This window comes from Trachurus trachurus (genome assembly GCF_905171665.1).
Source record: "Trachurus trachurus genome assembly, chromosome: 18".
NCBI lineage: Eukaryota > Metazoa > Chordata > Actinopteri > Carangiformes > Carangidae > Trachurus > Trachurus trachurus.
This window is the reverse complement of record NC_139909.1, coordinates 14,405,350-14,425,517: the sequence shown is the minus strand read 5'-3', so window position 1 is coordinate 14,425,517 and position 20,168 is coordinate 14,405,350. Positions and strand designations below refer to the sequence as shown.

The 20,168-nt window shown below is 45.5% G+C and overlaps 1 protein-coding gene across 1 annotated transcript; it reads left to right on the top strand.

The window, feature by feature from the left end:
- The first annotated feature begins 3,056 nt into the window (after positions 1–3,056).
- Positions 3,057–19,237, top strand: znf219 (zinc finger protein 219). The gene is made up of 5 exons (XM_083993493.1): positions 3,057–3,184; positions 13,103–13,187; positions 13,446–15,798; positions 15,987–16,133; positions 17,996–19,237. Exons 3-5 carry the CDS (start codon positions 13,449–13,451, stop codon positions 19,177–19,179), a joined length of 3,681 nt encoding a protein of 1,226 aa, XP_083849619.1. The 5' UTR covers positions 3,057–3,184; positions 13,103–13,187; positions 13,446–13,448; the 3' UTR covers positions 19,180–19,237.
- Positions 19,238–20,168: the final 931 nt, after the last annotated feature.

Here is a 20,168-nt window from a genome sequence, read left to right as displayed (position 1 = left end):
AACCCGAGGCCTCCTGGTGAGGAAATGTTCACACTTACACATCTTTCCCTATACGTCGGGACCAAATGCACATGTATGCACAAAACAAGCCTGGAGGTTTGGAGCTGAACTGAGTGAAATCAAAGCATCTAAAAAGTGAGAGTGTGAGGTAAACACAACACAAAGGAGAGCGTTTTTTGCATAAAACTATCAGACTGGATTTTTGTTGTTGTGATTCGTTTTTTGTATATGACTCTCTATAACTCTCTTTGATCAAGGCTGAGAGGAGGAGGTGGTGGTGGTGGTGGTGGTGGAAGAGGAGCGTGGGTTGGGCTCCTCCACTCCACTCTGCATCCTGGCCCACGTATTGTAGATTTGACTCTCTTGCTTTTTTCCGCTGTTGTCTTTTTTTTGCCCTTGTGCTGTTGTGCTCTCGCTCTCGCTCATGCGAACCTCTCACATAGCAAAATGAAATGCAGGAACGATTCACAGGGAGAAAAAAAACACAAAACAAAAACAAAGCCTGCGTGTTTTTAAAAAAAAAAATGCTTGTGGTGGAGCTGATAAGGCCGGTGGCAAAAGGTCTGATCGGGAGCCAACTTGTTGAAATAACTTGTTTTCCGGACCGACGGTAAAAAGCTGTAAACACAAGTGTGTTATACTGTGGCGATGTTTTGTCCCGGATCAAGAATCAATCAACGAGGTGGATACACGCTGTCAACCAGATCGCCATCGAATCAGATAGGTAAAAGATTAGAGTCATCTGTCAGCAACAGGATCCTGATAGGGACAAATGAAACGGCCCGCTCTGATTGGTCGGTCAGTGTGCAGCAGCAACTTCCTGTCCCCGTGTCGAATTTAAACATCATGGCAGAGGGAAGAATAAAGTCCAACATGCACACACACACACACAGCAGATGGGCTGCAGCATCAGTCGTTCATCTTTCACCCACTTTTCTCTCATTGTTTTGCTTTCACGGTAGAAAGACATGTTTCACTTCTTGTTACTTCACTCGGGAGTTTGACCTTCGCCGTGCAGAACGCTGACGTACATGCCAGGTTTGACATTCATCTGCTGAGCACATCTCTGCACAGATCCTTTAGTTTATGGATGTTTTCACACACACACAAACACACACACGCATCTCTCCGTCTGAACCCGACACACTCACTGTCTCACTTCGGTCCGGACCAAAATAGCAGGTGTGAAAGGGCAGGTGTGCCTGGTCAAAGTGGTTAAAGTTCAGTCAGAACAAAAGAGGTGGTGACCTCAGTTCAACTTTTTTTTTTTTTTTTTTTTTGGTAGGACCAACCACAGGAAGTTGAGGCAAGCTTGCAACTCATTAAATAATACAGGAAGAAAAATAACCACAAGCAAGTGAAGTAAAACTGAGCGGTGGAAGGCAGCAAATGGAGAGAAAAGATGAAATATTTAAGTGTAAATTCATCCAATGACTGAAAAAAATAGAAAAAAAGGTTGAAACTTATTAAGTTAAACTCTGAATTCTGCCAAACTGAAATCAGGTCCATGCCTGTTTTAAACAATAGTAGTAGAGGGGGGACGCAGCACAAGCAGGTGGTGACAACAGGAAGTACAGTAGGTGCATCGTGCCAAGAGCTGTAGTTTGCTCACAGTGCTTCATTGTTAGACCCTGGATCAGACTCTCAGGTGTGAGAAGAATGCCCCGAAGACGACGTCATCCAAGTTTAGAAGCTAAAAACACGACTTGAACAGAAACTTCTCTGGCGAACACACACACACAGACACATACGAGGATCAGACTGTTTCAGTGAACTTTAAAAATGAAGAGTGTTTGCATATTCATAGACTTTTTACAACCAGGGAGGGAAAAAAAAAAAAAGTTGACGACTTGGTAAAAATGTTTAACTTGTCACTTTTTTTTTCTATCTCTCTCCAGTTGAAGAACCATTTTAGACGCTGATAATTATTCACTGAGGAGTTTTTTTTATTTTTTTATTTTTTTATAACATCTTTAACAGGAGCTCTTTCTTGTAGATTTCTCTTCTGTTTGGTCCAGTTTGGCAGACAGATACATAGAAGATCAGCTGGGAGAGAAAATCTATGAAGTTGGTGGATAAATAAAAAAAAGTTTTAAATTCATGAGACATCGCAAAGCAGATGTGTGTGCAGCTTCTTCAGCCAAAATGTGTTAAATTATCTTAAAAATGACCTTATTATGACAGGACGTCTCATGGCGGGACAGGTTTTACATCAGGAGGACGTGCACCTGCTTCAACTAAACCAATGACAACTGAACTTGAGCCAATGTGTGTTTTATAAACTCAACGTGCAACAAGTTCCGTCATTTAAAACAAATAATTCAAACCCTCGATTGATGAATTTACTTTTAAATCCTTTGGTCTTAATTGTCTCCACAGGTTCTCTCTAGACTTCCTTGTGTGGCTTATTTAAGCGCCCGGGGGGCCCCGCCTCCTATAAAGGGACCCCCACTGGTCCCTGGACCTTATGTTGGGAACCCCATGCTCGTCCTAAAAATGTGCACTTAGTAATATCCCTGGTCCTCGTGCGGCCATGTGCTTCCGGGGTGGCTCACCACAACACTACAGCTCCAGCTCCCTCCTGCCCCTGTCATCACTTTAAACACACTTCAATTGGTGTGAAACTTTTTTATTCCCCTCCTCCCTCTCCTCCTCCTCCTCCTTCTTCTTTTTCCTCTTCTTCTTCCTCTTCTTCTTTCCCCCCCCGTCCAAAAAAATGTCTCTCTAAAGTGTCAGCTACCCGCCACCCCAGATGCCATATTTAGGATACAAATGTGAAGAGATGACAGCGTTGTAAAATGGTGCCCGTGCTGAGATTATAATTAACATTTCCAACCTACATCACTCTCCCTCCCACTTCTCCTCTGCTTCTCCTCTATTCACTCACTCCTGTACAATAAATGGGAGAAGAGGAGAAAAAAAAATGCAAGAAGAAAGGAGAGAAAGGGAGAAGGGAAAGAAAGGGAGATGGAGGAGGAGAAGGAGGAGGAGAGAGAGAGGGAGAGAGAGAGAGAGAGAGAGAGAGAAGAGGGTGACCAAACGGAGTGAGGGAGGAGGGAGGGGGAAACGGCGTATGCTTGTATACAACCCTGATTTCCATTTTTTTCCCAACTCGTAATGTATTTAATTCAAGTGAAACGTAATCATGACGTGTCGTGTCATTAATCTCCTCGCCGCCTCTCCCGTAAGTACACTGAGTCTTTACTTTCAACATATATCCTATATCTTCATTTATCTAGTTTAATTTTTACCCACCACTATGTTTACATGGAGGCGACACTTTTATGCGTGGTGCTGCGAAAACACCGCTGATGAAACATTTTTTAGGATTTTTTTTTTTTTTTTTTTGAATTTATTGCGACTGTTGTTGCTTCTTTTATTTTTTAGGATTTTTGAATCATTTTAACCCACGGGCAACACACGGGATGTCGGTCAAATGTAGTTGTTGTAGTGTTTTTATTTCCACAGTTTGGATTCGTGCGAGTGTGTATATGTGTAGCCTATGTATGCGTGAGTGTGTGTGTAAGACTGGCATGAGGCATGTATGTTCGTATGTAGCTAGTATGTTATGTATGCATGCATGTGTATGTGTGTGTGTGTGTGTGTGTGTGTGTGGAAGTAACCGCGCGCTCCGGACCACTTTACTGTGTGTGTGTGTGTATGTGTGTGTGTGTGTGTGAGTGAGAGAGAGTGTGTCATGTATGTAAAGCCGGTGTTATGTGCGCGCGTGGCCGACATGCATGTAGCCGTCGTATCGCCGTGACATGACAAAAAAAAAAGAAAGAAGAGAGAGAACAGAGAAATGCCGTTTCCCTGCCTAATAAATCCCATAATACTCGGTGTAACGTTTACAATAAGTCGACGGGGTAAGTCAACTCGAAACCAAATGCGACTTTAAAATGGTTGCAAGTGCACGAAAAGTCACTCGGAGGAGGTTAAAGATGTATTTGTCTTTTTTTAAATCGCTCGTAACTTTAACCAAGTTGTGTTTCGCTCGCGCCCACACACGCGAGCGAAGCAGTTTTATATAAAAAAAATATATATAAATAACACGAGGCAGCAGTTATGACCTCCTCCTCCTCCTCCTCTTCTTCTTCCTCCTTTATCCCCCCGTTTAACCTCTCTGGAAAGACGACGTTTGGCCATTAACAAAAAAACAAAAAAAAGTAGCTTTCAGCCCCCTCTCTCTAAAAAAAAAAAAAAGAAGAAACGGAGGCACAAGTTCGTGGTGCGTAACGGGAGCATTTCGATAAGCCGTCGACATATTGTCCAGGCGTAAAAGTGGATTGTTGCGTGTTAGCAAGTTGATTTACAAAGCGTAAATTTGTAGGTAGATGCGATTAGCTTGACTAATTCTTTTGTTGGACGCACATTAGGGGCATTGTGTTGTGTGTGTGTGTGTGTGTGTGTGTAGCTAGTGCATTGTTTTCCAGATAAGCACCGTCACTTTCGTGTTTGTGCGGGATGATGTGCGCAAAAACGCACCCACAGGGCTGTAAATAATGCTCGAGGTTTTTTTTTGTGTGTGTGTGTGTGTGTGTGTGTTTTTAAAGCCTCTACTTTCCCCCACCTTTTACTACTGTGTTTACTACAGCCCCGTTTACTTGTCCTAACATCACCTCCAGTGTCTACAAGCTCAGAAAGTAGCATAGCAAGTCTGGCATGCAACGCTGCTGTAGCTCTCTCTATCTCTATCTCTCTCTGCATGTGTGAGTGCAAAACGTGTGTTGCCAAATTGTGTTCCGTTATGATAAGTTACCGGTTTTGCAGCCCATGGTTTTTAAAAATGTGCGTTTTTGAAGAAGGGGGGAGATACGACGTCGGAGAGGAGAGGAGGTGAGCTGGTGGTGGATGGGTGAGGGGTGAGGAGGAGGAGGAGGAGGGGGGGGGGAGAGGACGACTGATGTCGGTTTGGGAGATTGGCAGAGGATTCAAGATGAAATCCATGATGGCACTTTTTCTCCTCCCGTCCTCTCGCTCGCTCACTCACTCGTCTTTTCCCCTCCCTTAATCTTTTGTATAGAAAATTTAGGAACAAAATGGAGCAGGGGAGAGAGGCAGAGCGATAGATAGGCTGACATGACACTCACACACAAAAAACGCCACCCCCCGACTTCTCCAAACTATATCCCCACTGTTTATCATTTTTAATCGCGTTTCTTTTTTGGGGAACAGAGAGAGAGAGAGAGAGAGAAAGGGGGGGAGGAGGAGGCGTGCGTGCGGACACCGGGCAGGGTTAATCTCATTTTAACGTAGAGGAGGTGGGGGTTGGGGTGGGTGTTTATTAGTGCATTGTTTGTTGATGGTTATTTATTTCATTAATGTGCCTCTAATTGAGATGGCCGCGAGAGAGAAGAGGGGAAAAGAGCGACTGAAAATGGTTGCACGTTATTGACGCACATCACAGGGGCGAGGAGGAAATTCCTCTTGAGATAAGGCGCAGACGTGTCATCTGGGTTGACCAAAGACACTCCCGTCGCCTTTTCTATATCCAGTGGAAGATGTTTAGGGATCCTGAAATGCCCTATTTTTTTTTTTTTTTTTTTCATATCCACCCAAAATGTCACACTTTTTTTTTTTCAGAGCACAGTGTGCACAGTGGAAGTAGGTTGACATTGCTGGCTTGTCCTATAATCAGGGGGGCTGTCTTCTTAGGGTCCTTAAAGTCACTTTACTTCTTCTTTCTTTCTTTCTTTTTTCTTTTTTGGTTTTTAGTTTTTATTTACAATCTTTGACGTCTGGATTTTTGAGCACATAACCCCGTATATTATCTTTTAAAACGACGGCTGTGTAAGTTAAAAGCAGATGTGAGCTCGTGAAAACCGTGCACAGTTTTGTTGAAATGTATGTTTTTCTTTCGATTATTACCCACCACAGGGCCTTTTTCTGATCAGTTACTACACATCTTAATGAAACAAGCCGGCTACATCTTCTTTTTTTCATATTACACTTGAAAAAAGAAGAAGGAAAAAAAAGAAACTACAGCGCTCTGTTAGAAAAGTAAACCCCTACAGGTTGATACAAGTTGATTTCACAGTAAAACGGCTGCACTAATGAATATAAAACACTGGCCCCACGTTTTAAAAAAAGTGTCTAATCGTTTTGCTTCATTCAGACCTTTTCTCTGCTTGTTGTGTTCAAGTAGTATCCTCCTCCTCCTCCTCCTCCTCCTCCTCCATCCACCACCATCAACACCACCACCTCCTCCTTCTCCTCCCCATCTTTGTACATACTGTACTGTACTTGAGGGGGCACACATACCCCATCCAGGTGGCTCTTGGGGTGGGGGTGGGGGGGGGTGAGGGGAGGAGAGAGATTGTATATGAGGGAGAAAGAGACAGAGAGACGGAGGGAGAGAGAGAAAGAGAGAGTAAAAAGGAGAGGAGTGTAGCACCAATCAAGGCTTCTGATTGATATAATTGGGTCATTAGTGCGCTGTGGGAGAGGCACCTGCTTGCCCTCAGTTAGGGAGAATCTACTGCATTGTGACATTTTGAGACTGTTGAGAGTTTCTGCTGGCTGCTCGGGATTAGTGTGTATTTAGAGCATTAGGGTCTTACTTAAATAGTACGCCACTTGTGCCGCTCGCATTCGGCTTTTCAGACTGGGTTTTAGAGCAGTTTTTGTACAGTAGAGACGAACAGGTAGAGGCTCCGCTTTCTCCCTTCTCTCTCTGTTTAGGTGTATCAAGGCTTCATTTTTTAGGAAACAAGAGTAGCAGCAGCAGGAGGAAGAGGTGAGCAGAGGAAGCCCCTAAAGGTTAGAGAGAGAGAGAGGCCGAACATATGAAGACGTCAGGGGAAGGAAGTATCAGTCAGGTGGCCGTCCTCACACCTGCCACATCAGATCTGCATCCAATCATTTCTACAACTTCGGTCCAAAACGTTCACCATGTGAAAAGACACTTTCAAACTGATCTGGAGCTGCTCTGGCTCAACTAAACCCTGAACCTGTGCTCCATTCTGCACCAATCTGCTCATATTTAATATATTATAACAAACACACACCTCTCTCGTCTTTATGACCCAGCTATAAACACTCTTGTGCCCTGCAGCGCATCACCGTCCGCCGACAACACAACGGTACAAACTTGTTCCTTTTTTTTTCCCGAGCACAAACTCACCTTTAGGCTGAGAGTGTGAGAAAACAAAGTTAACGCGTAGACAAACTGCAAAGATGCCGCTGCTGCCGGCTGCATTACCCCGAATTACACCAGGAGCTGTCGGTTTACGTATCAACGCTCCATATGTATCAGTTATTAGTTAGTTATATTTATAACTGCGGAGCGGCGTGTTACTAAGAAAGAAAGAAGAGCACATGCTCTGCATATTTCCCCCGGGGGGGGATAAAGACTCAACCTGTGTGAACAGTTACTATTTTTCTCTGTAGTGAGGCTCAGGTAGGTGCTGATATAACTGATGCGCATATTCCACAAGGAGGTCACGGTGTAAGGTCAGAGTCCCCTGGGGGCTTGTGGGTAGTGTAGTGTAGTAGCGGGGCTGCCTTGCCCAAGGACGCGTCAGAGGAGAGGACTTCGGATCATGATACTCATCTTTTGATCGACAGTTTTTATCACAAGCGTCGATTTGTGATGAGGAAAGGTCGTGGGTGTTTGTGTGCGTCACCTGTGGGCTGCGTGATGATGGCTGCCCTCCTCCCCCTCCCCTCCCCTCTCAGCCCCTGCAGGTGATCTCCTCTCCACTCTGCACAGATAAGCCTTTTTAGGAAGAACACATCCAGCGATTTGCCGCCATCATTTGCATGCTCCCTAACGCCATTCTCCTTTTGAGGCTTCAGTCTTGTAATCCTGAATCAGACGAGTCAGCCGGCGCCTCCTCCTCCTCCTCCTCCTCCTCCTCCTCCTCTCATTGGTTTAGATGCGGCGCGGCCTGTACGACTTGGAGCGTGAGCATCGTCTTCCTTTTTTTGATGCTGTGATGTTTCAAGATTCACTTCGCTCAGATCTGGCACCACCGTCAGCAGCCGTCGTCGCCGCCACCATCATCATCATCATCATCGTCGCTCCCGGTTCTGCGCTTCCGCAAACCGTGGGGGAAAAGTGCCGGCTCATGTTCTCCCCCCGCTGGAGGAAGAGGAGGAGGAGGAGGGATTCATTCAGAAAGAGCAGGAGCAACAGCTTGAGAGGAGATAGAGAGAGTACACAGAGAGAGAGAGAGGGAGAAATGAAGTGGTGAGAAAAAAGGAAAAAAAGGCAGAAAGTGTCAGATAAAGAACATGACTGCAGCTGGAAATGTTGTGCTTTTTTTTTTTAACTTTTACTAAATTCTGCCTGGTGGCCGTCCCGGATCTTGTAAAAAAAAAAAAAAAAAAAAGAAAAGATGAAGAGCTGAGGACAGATTTTGAGTCGCACAACTGTCAAAAAGGTCAACAACATATCAATCCTCCACCACTGGAGTGACATATTTTTGCCAGCAGCGGCAGCAGCAGCGCCATGAACAAGTCCGGCCTTGAGTCTTATCAGAGCGTGCGTTACCTTCGAACCACAATGACACATAGAAACTTAGCATTTCCTGTACAAGGAATTCACCAGTCACATCTTTACAGTAAGTGTTGGGCACACACAGTGGGAGGGCTTTTCCCCCTTATCACTGCCTTAGCTGGAGATGAAGGAGAGGAGGAGGAGGAGGAGGAGGAGGTGTGGTGGTGGGAGAGAGAGCGCGAGCCAGACAAAGTTGAAGTGAAGCAGGGGGGTTCAGGGAAAGGTGAAGTAAAGGAAATGAATACCGTCTGTGGGGAAGTTGCCACGTGACCACGCGATAAAAAAAACCACAGGCCCAAATTATACTGTACCGCACAGAGAGCGGACCCCCCACCTCACCTCCCCTACCCTTCCCCTTGGCTCACCTCCCCTTCCTCTCCTGCTCATCCTCTCTTTCACTCACATTTTTTTTTCTTTTCTTTTTTTTTTGTGGTCAGTCTCTCTCTTACACCCACTTATCCCCAAAGGACACCTCACCTCGCACACTCCATCACATGAGAGTTCAAGTAATACAGCAGGAAGGAAGATACACACACACACTCACACATACACACACAACCTCCAGACACACACACTTTAGCCTATGGCTCGGGCCTGAGACCTTGGAGACGACTATTTTTAGGCGCGTGGAAGAGGATGCGCACCGCAAACGCACACAAATACAGATACAGACGGGAACAACAAAAGTAGTCATGACCTTGAGTTCAGAGCCCCCCTCCACCTCCACCTCCACCGCACTAAAGGGTCACGAGATAAGTTTAGAGGAGTCACAGTGCGATTACGAAAGAGACAAAGAGAAAAAAAAACACACACACAATGCACTATTTATCTCCTATATTTTCTTCATAGTTTGGCAGAAATACAGCAGACTTTTATTTCCTCGGGTCTATAATCATCATTAAAATGAAACAATCTAAAGATATCACACTGCTAAGAGCTCATTATGCAAACTGTAATGATGGGTTGCGAGTAGACTTTGCTTGGCCGTAAAGGCAACAGACACAAAATAAAGGAAGAAAAAGTTGCAGGCAAAAAAAAAAAGGCAGAAAGGTTGCACTACTACAGGCAATGGATATATACACACTGAAGCCACTTAGAGTAATATGCGACCCATAACACACATTAACACACGTATTGTTAATGTAAAGCTGAGCAGATACAGAGCTTCCTCCTGCCCACACTGGTTTTTATAATAATAAAAAAAAACACAAGTGTGTGGAAGATGCTCACACCCCGCACATTTACAATTATGATGTGTAGTGTGGCGGCATGTACGAACCTGCGCCGACCGCCTTCACAATAAAGCTCGTACCACTCAGTGGATATTTACACAACGATTCCGAAACCCCCCCCAAAAAAAAAAACTTGTCTGAACATATTGTGCTCCTACTCCCTTGACAACCATTTATCAGGGATGCAATGTATGACTCAGCAAAGCAAGCCCAGCCCCCACCTCCTCCACCTCCTCCTCACCCCCCCGACAACTTTCTTTACTCACACACCTTGTGACACAAGCACACAGGAGGTTATCAGAGCTTAAATATTATTTTTCTCTTTCTAGAGCCCCCCCAAAAAAAGAAAGCAGCTAGCACACTGACCTCTGTCATGAAAACTAATTTCCAGTTGAGATAATTCAGTGCTTGAAAATCAGGTATCTCTGTGCCCACAAAGTTACACTGCAATTACTGTAATGACAACATCATGGCAATGCTTAACACAACAACAATATGCTTTTAAGCTGTCATTACTGTGCGAATTGCTATGTTGTTACACCGCTGCACGTAGACTGCAAATTTCAGGGTGAAGAGGAGGGAAAAACCAGGAAATAGAAACGAAAGTGCAGAAACACACACGGCTCTCGTCACGTTCCACGTGTCCGGTATCAACATGCATTTCACGTCAAGACTGACAGTGTGATTTAAGTGGATCACATTAAAAATGCATTTCCATGATGCACTTTTCAAAAATCAGATTTCTCCTCCGTCTCTCTCTCGGTGAGCCGCCGCCATTCAACCTCCTTTTAAAATGTGATAGTTAACACCTGGTTGAGTACCTGCGCCATCAATCTGTGTGCAATTTGCGAGAGCGCAATTTGCAGATGAATTGCGTTTGTTGGTGGTTGTTTTGTGGACAAAAGTGTCTCCAACCACATCCTGAGGTGGTGTGTGTTTGTGTGTGTGTGTGTGGCTTTATCTGTCTGGTTCTTCTCCTTCTTCTACCTTTCTTCATGTTCATTTACACCTGGGTTTTATGTGCTTCTGCTCCACCTGATTCCAATCTGTTGTCTGTCCCTCAATCACCCCCCTCCCCGCCAACCCCACAACCCCACAACCCCCCAACCCCCTTTTATTTTTTCCCTGCATCCTTTGCTGCACCTTATCTCCCTCTTTCCATCTATCCAAATTTTCTTTATTGGCATGACAGGGCTGGTGGTTGGCGACAGCCATCGTCACGGTGGAACAATGCATTGTGATGGTGATATTCATATGATAATGCCATCAGACTTAACACGGCTGCAGATACATTTAGATAGCCAGTCTCCTTTTTTCCCCCTTCTCTCTCTCTCTCTCTCTCTCTCTCTCTCTCTCTCTCTCTGTCTCTCTCCTCTCGGTCTGTTTGGTTGTATATTTCTGTGTGTTGACTTTTCAAATGGTTTTTAAATCTGTTGTTCTCTGTTCATGTTAAGCCCCAGCCTGCCACTCCACCACTCTGATTCCTCTCCTATTCTCTGTTCCAGCATGTCTGTCTCTTTACCCTCTCTATTTTTCTCCCCTCCGTTCTCCCCCCTTCAACACCATGTTGGCAATCACATTAAATCATTTTCATTCACATGGCTTCTGACAATGTTTTTTTTTTTTTTTTTTTTTTTAATGCTGCCCAGTTTGTAACTGCACTGTATGTTTCTCTCTGTCTCTCTCTTTCTTTCTCTCTGTCTGCCGCCTTTCTCATTTTTGCTCTTCGCCATGTTGGCAGGGCCCAATCTACCAGCTGATATCAGCATTCCCTGGCACTCTGCCAACTGGCAACACTGCAGGAGAGAAAGAAAGAGAGAGGGAGAGAATGAAAGAAAATTAGTGAATAATAGACGGAGGGAGGGAGCGAGAGAATGAGAGGGGGATGGGAGGAGTATGAATCAAGGAGAGAAAGACAGAAGGGAAAGGAAGACAGGGAGAGAAAGAACAATAATGGTGGATTAAGAAAGGACTCAGTGTGTGTGTGTGTGTGTGTGTGTGTGTGTGTGTGTGTGTGTGTGAGCGTGTGTGTGTCTGTGGTTGTGTGTGAGTGTGTGTTTATGTGATTGATATGGTGTGATATCCCTGTGAGTCATAGCTGAGCTAAAATGTCAACTGGCTACATGAGAATCTCTTTGTCATCCAGGCTCAGTGACACGCACACACACACACACATACACACATAGACATGCACACACATGGATACACAAATCCAACAGATCATATAAACACATATGTGACCATACCGCCGCTTGAACACAAATATGGGCGACACACCTGCGAACACAGATGTTCCATTGTTTTGCCACAATGATTGATGACCTTTTGTTTTGTTGTGGACGCCTCTGCTGCTTCTCAACTCCACCAAATGATGGACAAAAACAGCCTATGTGCATAAATCCAGTCGGAACAGATGCAAACTGCTGTGCACTCAAAATATTTGGATGTGCGAGCGTGCTTGCCAAAATGCTTGTGTGTTGAATATGCTGTATATCAACGCCTTACATTTTAGCTGACTCTGTTATCTAGGGTGACGGTTGCAGTGCAGTAAACACAACACTGGAATAAGCTTACATTTGTATATTACTTAAACAAGTAATGACTAAGCAATGTATGGGTCAAAGCACCACACCCAGACAGTAGATTAAGGAATACTGATGTGTGTGCATACTGTATGTGAGCGTGTGCGTGCATGTGTGTAGTTCTGATTTAAGCAAAAAAGCTGCTACTGTATGAGTGTACAGGAAGGGCGTGTGGGGAAGTCAAAACATCGCGCGCCCATCCTGTTTGGGACAGTCCATGTCCTGTGCTGGTGCCCTTAACTCCTAAACACACACATGGACACCCACGCAGATACATGCTGATGCACATTCACACTCTGACTAATCATCCCATATGTGCTAACAGTATGCCTGAGAGCACCACGAGCACACGCAGGACGCAGAACAGGTGTACACCTGTTACACGTCCAACAGCGCGTGCATACACCTTTGCAGACTATAAAGAATAAATGAAGATCAAAAATCAAATTTGCTTTGTAGTTAACATTTACATGCATTAAAACACAATCAGTGCTATAATTAGTTTGTATTTGATTCTGTGCTCTTAGCATTTACGACAGTAGGCAGTACATTCAAAGAGTTTCAGTACAATTTGCTGTTAATTCTGTTTGACAAAAATCTGCTACCTGCAGTTCACCGCTCAATATCTCACAAGCATTTACGCCTACATTGACACCGATACTGTTAATTTACTCAAGTCTTTCGTTAGATAAGAACTGCAATAATGTGATAAAATGTGTGTTTTTAAAACAAAATTGCAGTTAATCATCTATCTTCATGGTGCCCTTGGTTTGTTTTTCGTCCCACAGAAAATCAAAGGAGGAGGCTGCCACAGAAGTGTGTCCCCCATCAGCAGAGACACTAAAGAATGGCATAATATCACACACACTGCTGGTAAATACTCTTTGCATAGACACTCACAAATACAATCATGTGCAGGCATAAGAACCTGCCAGGCTAATGGTAAACAATAAATGCTCTATTTTTTTGGCTGTTTTCCATAACTGGTCAAGGTCAAATTGCAGTTAAAGATAATTATGCAAAACATGCAAATTTAACCTTTCCTCTAGGTTTTTAAATTGTAACTCCTCTTAAGTCTCCAGTCCCACTCACTATCTGTCTGTCTACTTTCTCTCTGTTTTGTACTGATAGAGGATGGATTCTCCGCCAGAATGTGTGTTGTCTCTTTCTTGTGAGCAGCCCCAGTCTCCCCCAACATTGCCGTCACTGGACCACAGCCCCCAGGCGTCATCGCCTCACACCCAGGTCTCTCTACCTGACAGCCCCGTTGTCCTGCCCATTAACAGCCCCGAATCTTCTCCTCAGAGCCCGGACACCACGCCTTATTTCCCCCTCTCTCCTTTCCCCCTCCACGAGGACAATAACAACAATCACGACGATGTTGATGACGAAGAAGATGAGGAGGAAGGGCTGGATGGAGTTCCTCCATCCCCGACCCCAGCAGTGGCCCTGTTCCCAGGAGGAGGGGGACAGGAGGCTGAATGCAGCCCTTGTTTGGACACGTCTCCCCCTGCTACACCATCAGCACCAGTCCTTGGGTTTGGGGCCCTCGAGCTGGCTCTCTCTTCGGGACAGAGTGGAAACTGCAACGACGAGCTAGACCTCCAGCTGTTCCAGAAGGATACCGTTACCAGGGCGATACCTGGAGTGGGAGGAGCCTCATCAGGACCTGCGCTCAGGTTTCCCTGCCATGTATGTGGGAAGAGATTCAGATTCCAAAGTATTTTGTCTCTTCACGCCCGAGCTCACAGTCTGGACCGTGACCGCCGGGCTTCAGCCCTCTACCGGACCGGACTCCCGTCAGCACCTCTAAAGCAGCACCTCAAGGTCCAACAGAACCACAAAGACATAATCCAGAATCACAGAAGTCACACAAACCAGCGTTTACTGCCAGGGACTCTTATCCAGCATCTCACAGAGGAAGAGGATGTTGATGGTGAGGTCAAAGGTCTAGACGAAGGCCTACAGACTGACCACAATCCAAACTTTTTACTGGATGACAGCACACCTTTGACCCCTCCACTTACAGAGGACCCAGTTTCTGTGACCTCTCCCTATTCTTCTACCACTGGAGAGGGCGCATCTACTCCCACGGCGCCCACATTTCGCTGCCATGCTTGCAAAGGAAAATTCCGCACAGCTTCTGAGTTGGCGCGACATGTCCGCATTCTCCACAACCCGTATAAATGCACTCTTTGTCCTTTCTCTGCCAGTCAAGAGGAGAGTCTCGCATCTCACTTGCAGGAGTGCCACCCTTCCCCCGAGGTACCTGCTCTGCCACCGACCTTCAATTCCAGGCCAATTATTGCAACCCCTGACACTCCTGTGCCCACACCAACCCACACCCCAGCCCCAACCCCAAGTACCCCACAGGTGACAGCAGCTGCCACAGGGACTGCGTCCCCCGCACTGCCAGCATTTCGCTGTGAAACTTGTGGACAACGGTTTACCCAGTCTTGGTTCCTCAAAGGACACATGCGAAAGCACAAGGACTCCTTGGACCATAAGTGCCAGGTCTGCGGCCGTGGCTTCAAGGAGCCTTGGTTCCTCAAAAACCACATGAAAGTTCATCTCAACAAGCTTGGGCTGAAAGCTGGACTGGGAACTCTTGGGGGACCAGGAGGTGCCGAACAGGCCAAAGGCTCTGCAACTAATCAGTCTCTGAATGCCCTCTACTCCAGCCTCCTTTTGGCCCAGCGAGGAGGAGGCAGAGGTGGACCAGGCCGAGCAGACAGAGACAGTGGAGGCCGAATGGGAATGGGCTCGAGCAAATCAGCCATCCTGGGCTACCTCGGGCTGCCCAGTGATGGCAGCGGGGCGAGCTGCATGGAGAGACTTCAAGCTGTGGCTCAGGTGGCAGAGATGGGAAACGGTGGGATTGGTGGTTCTGGAGCAGGGGACCAAGGAAGAGGAGCAGCAAGAGGTGACGCTGCTGCATCAGTATCTGAAGGAGGGGAACAGGCAACTTGGTGGCAACTGGTGGCCCGCAGCCTGGCAGTTGCTCAGCAGCAGCAGCAGCAGCAACAGCAGCAGCAGCAGCAGCAACAGAGATCCCACCAGCGAGGCCAGCAACAAGGTCAGCGAGGCCCAAATCGGAGCTCTGTGATCACCGAGGCTGACCAAGTCAGAGCCTACCTAGGAGGCCTGGATCCGAGAGAGGAGTCTGGAGGAGCAGGAGGGCCATGGGAATGCCCAGACTGTGGAAAGCTCTTCCGCAGTTTGCAGCAGGTGGTGGTTCATGCTCGCGTTCACACTCAGAGGCCCCAGAAAGGAGGTGGTGGCGGCGAGGAGGAGGGAAGTGGTAGTCGTAGAGGAGTGGGGCTAGGAAGAGGAGGCAGCGGTGAAGTGAGACAGGAATCTCAGCTACACAGCAGTGGATCCCAACAAACGGGAGAAGTGAGACAGGAATCAAAACTGCACAGTGGTGGATCACAACAAGCAGGAGCAGCTACGGGGTTTCACTCAGTCATCTCAAGTTTCAAAGGTACCATCACATCCGCTTTTATCTATTTAGTCTTTCGGGTTGTGTTTGTTTGCTCACAGGTAATGGTTTTATTATCACAAGAGTACATTATTTTCACACTGCTTTCTACTTAAATATAAGCTCTCATGGGGCCCTTCACACCACCTATTATCTTTACATTTTTTCCCCACCTTTTCCTCCACTTGCAGGAGAAAACGGCTTGACAGGAGTCTCCTCCATACCTTCAGTCCCCATCAGGGAGCGTGTGCGCGGTAGAGGGATAAAAGACTGCCCCTACTGCGGTAAAGCCTTCCGCTCTTCACACCATCTCAAAGTGCACCTGAGAGTTCACACAGGTGAGAAACTGCTGAGAGTTTAACAAACCACATTTACTTTTTTTAACCTTTATAAATCCCTGGAAAGGGTTCAGTGAGCAGCGCTACCTTTCTTCTTTTTTACACATCACCTCAGAGAGCTGGCCAGTGCTAATCATAGCCCTCTACTGCAGGCAACTGAGCAGCTCCAGTGGAGCAACTCTTGCATAAAGTGCCTTGCTCGAGGGTATTTTAACAATGGTTTCTGAGGGAGGGGGGGGGGGGGGGAAAGAAATCAAGCAACTCCAGGTAGTAAAACTGGCAAAATCTCTAATCTCAAATTCTTTAACCCTGTCCTTAAGAAATGTAGAAGTGATAAGGCTTTTTTCCCCCTTTGTCTCTGACTTGATTTATCCAAATCCAAATTGTGTTAAGTGGAAATTATTTGGCTTGGTGTTTTGTGGAGAACGTTATTCTTAGATTTGATCATGACGTTAAGGTTATGTTCACAGATTTCTCCACGACAGAATTTTTTGCCTTTAATCTTCCTGGGATTCACATTCTCTGACCTGGTCTTTGAAGCAAGCCAATCTATACTGACAGCAGAGCAGAGACACGGGGGCACTGAGACAGACTGAGACAGACTGAGACAGACGCTTTCTTGCATTTCTAAGATTGAAGACATAGAACCAAAAATTTAAAAACACTGAATTTCTGGTGAGAATTGAATAGGACTTTAATGAAAACTGAGAACTCTCACAGCACTCACTCACACTCCTAATTAATGATCCATATTCATAAGACTTTATCAGCATGAGTCATTGTCGTGTTTTATTATTTGCCTTTGCTGGATGTATTTGATCAAAATCAAGACCATTTTTTGAGAAGCCACAAATCTCCAGCAACTGGTATCTGGAGCTCATCCAAGTCTTTCCAGCAACACAGGGCCCCAAAGTGCATTAAATGAAATCTATTTAGTATTGCCATCATGAGTGCTCATCTACAGCTGACAGGACGCATCACACCACAGCTATTTTATTCATGATAGTGTACAGCTCTTTTTCTCATGCACTATTGCTTCCTTTTGCCATCAAGTGATTACCACATGGTCAGTAATTTGAATGAAGGCATCAAATTATAATAGTCTCTTAATATTACTGTCCTCTTGAGAACATCATTGCCCCTTAAGACTTTTATCCCATCATTATATTTTGCTCCAGTAATAAAACCGAATCATTCATACCTCTGCATGTGATTCTCCATTCATCAATGGCACTGTGTCTTTCTTGTGTGATCAGTTTTTTTGTTCCTGTGAATAATATCATTTACGCTTTTCAAATGTAATACATATCCTGCTGTTGATATGCCTCCAGCATGATGCCCCCTCCACTTTGTGGTTTTCATTTTGTCATTTTTAATCAGTGATGGAATACTGCCATCTCCCTTTACAATGTGAAACTACAATCTCCCACTCGACACTGCCTTACCACGGTGCATGTGTGAATATGCAAAACAAAGCCCCTAAAATAACACTGCTGGCCATTTTGTCATATAATTGAATGTCTTTTTCCCAGGCAGCCATTGTCTTTTCTATTTGAATATAGTAAGAAAACCATTAGGAGACTCTTGATATTTCCCTGTGTAATCCATCACAGTGAACTTCAGATCTCCATTTAATTTTGCAAAATGGCTAGCTCTAATTTTAAGTGTCTATGATTTGTGGGAAATTAGTTAAACAGCCTAATTCAATGGCAAATCAACTTTACCTGGGAGATGGTGGTGGACATTTTTTTCACGTGACATTGCATGTTTTTTTAAGCAGCCTGCTTTTCTTTTTTTCTGTCTTTTCCATTCATTTTGTCTGGGTTTTCCCTGTCTCATTTCCTTAATCCTATTTTCTCTAGGTGAGAGACCCTACAAATGTCCCCACTGTGATTATGCGGGTACCCAGTCAGGCTCGCTGAAGTACCACCTCCAGCGGCATCACAGGGAGCAACGCAATGCCTTGTCAGCCTCCTCCAATTCCTCCTCTGCTGGTCTAACCTCCACTATCAACAGTCTGACCTCTGGAACCTCTGGGCAAGGCAAGCAACGCCGATCCCAAACCAACCACTGCCCAGTCAATCGAGGCCCAACAGACACTCCCTCCCCTCGGCCGAGCCAACAGTCCTGGCTTCTTGGACTTCCAGACCAGCGGGAGCATCGAAAGGCCTTGGCGGCACTTAGGGATGTTGATTTGGAGACCCAGTACAGGTATCTGTCTGGAGTGATGGGAGCGCTTTACCAAGGAGGAATGGAAGGAGGATGGATTAGAGAGTCTCCTCCACTGAAGGCCCCTAAAGTGTCCCGACGTAAGCCCCTTACTACGAGCCGAATGGTGCAACCATCAAATGACAAGGAAGGGCCTGCCTCTTCAACTCATGAGGGTGGGTTTGAACCGCTGGATCTGTCCCGTCGTCCATCACCCGGCCTTGGAGGACTGGAAGAAGATGGAGTGATGAGCGTAGGGGAAGGAGGCGGTGTCGATGGAGGTGATAGTTCAGGGGTCAAACTGAGCCAGTGTTTGTTCTGCCCTTTCCGTACGTCCTCAGCAGAGCTGATGGCCATGCATCTCCAGGTCAATCATACCAGTAAGTCCAGGCGCAAAAGGGGCTCTTCGGCAGCCTTAGATGATGAGGGAGCTCCAAAGGCCACCAAGCCCCGAGCAGATCACTCCGAACTGGATTCCTTGGGGATATGGAGGCATGTAAGTGAGGCTGAGTCCCAGGCACCCATGTTGGAATGGTCCTCCACCCAAGCCCATACCCTCAATGGGCTCTCTGAGGATAAAACAGAACATCTGGATGATGGTCTGGACCACCCAGACTCCAACATGGCCTCAGTGTCCAAGAATGTAAGAGACGGTCTGGGATTTAAGGAGAAGTTGGAGATGGAGGAAGAAGAGCAAGAAGACGAATTGGAGGAAAATTTGGAAAACAGCAGTCTGGAGGATTCACAGGACCAAGATCTGAGGATGTCCCTTGTGCTCTCACCAACCCCAAGCTCCAACTACATGGTAGGAGAAGAGGATAGAGTCTTAGCAGATTAAAGCTATTTTGGATGACACCATTTAAATTGGAGAGTTGGGTACCATGTTTTCAACTACATTCGCCACAAAAGAAGAAGAATGGGGGTGGGAAGCTTTGCAGAAAGAAAAGGGTTTAATGGGTAAATGAAGAATTATACTTTAATTTCTTGGAGATGTGAGGAGTCTGGAAAACTGATATTTCAGAGGGGTTTGAAAAGAATTGTGAGAAAGATCACAGCTGTTATATTCCCTCTGAAATTATTTATCTTCTTCATTTCTGACAGTGTGGTCCACCACAAAATACAGTGAACTTCCTGTTAAAGAGAGCATGGATGCATCTTTTCAGGATTTCGTAGGCCACGTTTTCTTTTCTTTTTTTTCAGAGCTTACCTTCAAGATGGATGATTTTTAAGATGATCTCCTATTTGATAAATGAAAGAAACAGATCTCGGGCAGAGCCTGCATCATTCCAGAGTGCATTGCAATGCATTTAATCCACACTTAAAAAATGGACTGTATCTCCCAGACTACTATACTGACCAAGGTTAAGATGGCGCTGAAGAAACGCTTTCTTGATTGACCATTGAACAGTTTGAAACCTTAAGCTTCAAGTTCCTCCTCAACCCATAGAGACATGGAGGAAAGATTAGTGTAGAAACGTTTCAAGCTGTGAACCTCAGCTAAGCTATTTGGTATTAAATTAAGGCATGAGGTAACTGTTGCAGGCCATGTGCTTTCTCTCAACTGTATATCACTGCCTTGTTTGTCTGAAAAGTGTTTCTAGATGATTGTCCTAAAGAAAAACAGAGAGAAAAGTTTGTAATATTTTTTTTTCTTTTTCAGTTAGTGCCTGTTCATGTACTGTATGTTATCAAGAGAGTCTCTGGTATTCCTGCTCATCGAGGCTCTGATAGGTCATTCATTTTATCTGAATATACAGTTTAAAACAATTTAAGTACAGTATATTTGTTAAAAGTGGTTCTAGGTTGTTGTGAATAGTTAAGTTGTAA